General features: G+C 34.8%; 1 protein-coding gene across 1 annotated transcript in view; it reads left to right on the forward strand.

Moving 5' to 3' along the window:
• Positions 1-3,565, forward strand: part of LOC107553722 (kanadaptin-like) — a 9,101-nt gene extending 5,536 nt beyond the window's left edge. Inside the window, exons 10-13 of the mRNA XM_016236037.1 lie at positions 175-258; positions 450-523; positions 1,087-1,156; positions 2,491-3,565. Of these exons, the coding sequence (XP_016091523.1) occupies positions 175-258; positions 450-523; positions 1,087-1,156; positions 2,491-2,540 (278 nt within the window). The 3' untranslated portion in view covers positions 2,541-3,565. The remainder of the gene's footprint in view (positions 1-174; positions 259-449; positions 524-1,086; positions 1,157-2,490) is intronic.
• Positions 3,566-4,597: the final 1,032 nt, after the last annotated feature.

A 4,597-nucleotide genomic window follows, 5' to 3' on the forward strand; every position in this document is an offset into this window, starting at 1 on the left:
GAGGGGGGGGGTTGTAATACAATATTCCCAGAGTAGTGTAATTCTATTTCTGATCACAAGACGTCAGTGTTGTGCTACACAGAGTCTAATTTTACTTAACTACCACTTTGAACAAAAAATCATCCATAATATTAGCCTGCAATCATATTTTCTCAAATATTTATTTGTGTCTAGCTAAAAGAGACCATGAGGACCAGTCTGCTAAGATAGCTAAGAAGTCTCCCCATCTTCAAGATAAAAGTGCCTCTCGTCCAAAAGGTAGAATCACAGATTCTGTGTGTATGGTTTCATCTATTCTGTGGCATAACTTCTTTGAAATGTGAAGTGTGACTGTCTTAAAACATGTTTCTTCCATTAGTCCTGCTTCTATCTTTACCTTTAAGTGGATAAAGGCAGTGACAAATGTCTGATGCACTTTGTTTTGTTCACTTTGTTGATTCATATCCCAACAGAAGAAATTGACAACGGTGTCTCAAATGTTCCAAAGACAAATACAAAGAAGAAAATGATTGGCCCAAGCAGGGTAAGTATTGTAGTAGTAAATAATTATGCATGTGCAAAATTATGCACATTATGCAACAGCTCTACTTAAGACATAAGATATGTAACCAATGATTAGTAAACAAAAGTGATAAATAAGTAGCCCTAAAATAAAATAATAATAAATAAATGAATAAAAATGTCAGAACATTTAGAACACAAGAAATCACAAAATTAAGTTTGTTAGTTTATTAACTTATAAAACTACTGATATACTATTCTAAATTAAGACAAAGTATTTAGATATTTTAACGAGATATGTCCAAAGCAAATATGATTAATATCATGGTAGCTCTGCTAGCTAGAACACTTTTTGGATACAAAAAGCAAAACAGTAATATTGTATTAATATTTCAAATTATCACTGTTTGTACAAGATCACTCTACTAGGTAGAACACTTGTGTGATCCTTGAGTGTGTAAATACTTTTTGGGATCACTGTATGGATCTGAACATGTAGAATTTGTCTGTAACTTACAGTAAGGTTCTAGAATTAGTTTTCATATATTTCATATGATATTTAGACATTTCTACCTTTATTTCTAGCCTCCTGTGACCATGTCTAAGCAGTACCCAGAAGATGACCCCGACTACTGCGTTTGGGTTCCTCCATCGGGTAAATAGCTGCCTCTCTTCACCCCTGATGATTGTGATATAATTAAGTCCTGCCTGTACTGTTAAACAAAAACCCTAAACAACTGCTTGTTTCTTTGCGCAGTTAGAAATATGCATCAAAAATCAAGCATTCTTGGCACTGCACCCTTTAATCTCAATTTACAGGCTTTCACTGAATGCTAAACATCATATTAGCTTTTGATCTTAGGACACTTCAATCACAGTTCTGACATTTCTGGGGATTAGAGAAGTTGCTTTATGGGAAAACACATTGATTCCAAGCCAAGGAATTTATTTTAAAGTCAGGAGGTTATTATAAGATAAGGTTCTCTGTTTCTTAGGGGGAAAAAAAGAGAGAGCGAGATCCAGTTTCTGCCAGAATCCATTTTTGTCGGGATGGTGCTTAAGTTGTAATCATGTTAAGCCAACAAATGGCCCTCGTTACTATACTGTATTAGCCATATGGCTATCTATGACTTTATCAAAAGATAAAGACATAATGCGTTCTTTAATCTGCTTTGAAAGATTTTTTGCTCAATGTAGACTACTGCTCAAAAGCTTGGGGTCAGGAAGATTTATTCATGTATTTATTAAAGAAATACATCATTTTATTCAGCAAGGATGTATTACGTTTATCAAAAGGGACTGTTTATCTAAGTATCCTAAAAATGTATCACAGATTCCACACAAATATTAAGCAAATATTTCTTGAGCACCAAATCAGCATATTAGAATGATTTCTAATGGATCATCTGAATCAGAAGACTGGACTAATGGCTGCTGAAAATTCAGCTTTGCATCACAGGAATAAATGACTTTTTAATATAAATTAATTTTTGTAAAATTGTAATATTTCACAATCACACTCTTTTACAGCATATTTAATTAAATAAATGCAGCATAGGTGACCCTGAGGCTTGTTTCAAATATATAAAATGACCCCAAACTTTTAAATGGTAGAGACTTTCAGATTATTAGAGACTTTAGACATTATTAAATTATTGCCCATTACCCACAATTCTTTTTGTGACGCCATAGCATTATTGATGACAGAATGAAGAATATTCAAATTTTATTGAAATGTATGATCTGTCCTCTTTAGATGTTGTCTTGCAAATTCATTGCTGGCTAATCCATTTGTATATGAATATCTAACCATAAAAATGGAACCTTAGGAAATGTCCCTGCTGCAGAAAAAGTGATTATCGTGAAATCCTTCTCATTATGAAAGTCAAATAAATGCTTTGTAGTTGCCATTTCATGTTGTCATTAACCAGAAAAGTTTAGCAGGTGAAACAAAGAGACCATTTTATCCCGTGTGTCTGTTTTGAACAGGTCAGAGCGGTGATGGTCGGACACATCTGAACGATAAATATGGATACTGAATACAGAAATGAAAGACCATCCTCTCTGGATCAGGAAAGGAATCAGCCCAAACGTTCATCTTAGCCCTTGGAGTGGACAGATATATCATTTTTTCCCATCTTCATTTCCATACAGTGAACTTTTTGACAGACCTCTCTAGCTCTTGTTAGTGGAAACTGTTAGGTCCTGTGACTGAGTTTCACTTCCCTTTGCCCTGTTTTCATTCAAACACATCCATTTTCCACACCTGGTCGGAGACCAAGGATTTTGGAGTGGAGGTAGCTTAAGGTTGGGGAAAAGATTATTCTATTTCCAGGGTTGTTTTCATGGGCAAACTATAATTTCTTCATATTTTGGAGTTTCTGTTTTGCTGCTTATTCAATTCGAAATGTATTCCATTTGATGTTATATTTTCCTCAAATACACCATGCTACTGTAATGTCAGTCCATTTATGTTTAAGCACTTCTGTTGTTGACTAATCTCTACCCACAGCTTGCTGTTCTGGGATCATTTTAACAGGCATAAGCAAGCTCATTGACCACTCAATCCGCTGTTCTGGGTTCATTCTCGGAACAACGGCGGACTCCCTCCTCAGTTTGGCTGAGTGGCCACGCTGCGTATGGCGAGAGCTCCTGTTGGACGCGCTTCTGTTGACTGCTAACGATGCCTCCTTAGAGAGAGGCGGCTTTACCAGCCATCTGGACACTTGCTTGGCATTCTAGATTTGGAGCAAGCTGTTAATGAATCAGTCTGTGTGTGTGTGTTTGCAAGAAAGGGAGTGAGAGTGAGCTCCGTGTACATTATTTATGTGCGTATTCACTTCTCTTGATATTAATGAAGAGTGACTCAGTGTTGGTGATGTGCGAGCTTGTGTGTGTTGGCGTCTCCGAGGATGGATTAGGCCCCCCACATTCACTACTACGCACTGGTCTCTCTGTTTATCCAACCCTTTTAGTGCTTTTGAATTCTCCATTGTTTGGAGAGCATGATTAGTCGCATACAAAATGTGTATTTTGTTACTTGTATTTTGTAAAAAATAAACATGTACGCTGTGTCTCATCGATTTGGGGTCTTGTGTTGAGTGTTTGGGGTATTTTAAGTTATAACCCTATAAAGCCTACTTTATCATATTTGCTAAGTACATTTCTATTGCTTCTAAATGATCTGTACAAAATGTACATGCCTTATAATTGATTTTTTTTTTTTTTTTTAGCAAGTAAAAAGCCCTTTAGAGTAATTCTAAAAATGTTCCTCTTCAGGTCCTGGTACATGTGTTTTCTTTTCTTTTTTTCTCCTGTCAAACCTTTTCTGATTTTTATAAAGTGAATTTAAAAAAAATTATAATTTACATTGTATGTAATATTGTTACAAGCTTGTTCATTTAAGAAAAAAAAAACGTTTTATTTAGTATATTATATTTATATTTATTTTAATTATTTTTAAAAACATGTTCAAGGCCCAATTTAAGGCATGTTCAGGCATGTCTCTGGATACACTCCGTTTAACCCACCAGAATACTTGCTTAAATGAAGTTGTCACATTTGTACTACATTATCTCTTAATTATCTATTATTAATAATAATAATAAATGTTATATATATATATATATATATATATATATATATATATATGCAGCATATGCAAAAAAAAAACGCCTCTAACACTAGCTTGCTCTATTTCTATTCTATCTGTTTTATTTATTATATAATTAAAAATGTACTGGGTTAAGCTAACAGACTTGTTATAGCACTTGCAAATCATTGCTCTTTTGTTGATTTTGATTGCTTCCTCATTTGTAAGTCGCTTTGGATAAAAGCATCTGCTAAATGACTAAATGTAAATGTTAATGTAAATATATGATTAATGCAATAAGGCAACGACTGCCTTAAGTCTGGAACTCATGGACATCACCAGAGACTGGGTTTCCTCCTTTGCGATGCTTTGCCAGGCCTTTACCGCAGCTGACTTCAGTTATTGTTTGTTTGTGGCTTTAGTTTTGTCTTTAACAAGTGAAATGCATGCTCACTTAGCCATTGCAGAATATTCCACTGTTTAACCTTCAAAAACCCCTGGGTT

Source organism: Sinocyclocheilus grahami, unplaced genomic scaffold (assembly GCF_001515645.1).
Source record: "Sinocyclocheilus grahami isolate Dianchi unplaced genomic scaffold, SAMN03320097.WGS_v1.1 scaffold479.1, whole genome shotgun sequence".
Taxonomy (NCBI): domain Eukaryota; kingdom Metazoa; phylum Chordata; class Actinopteri; order Cypriniformes; family Cyprinidae; genus Sinocyclocheilus; species Sinocyclocheilus grahami.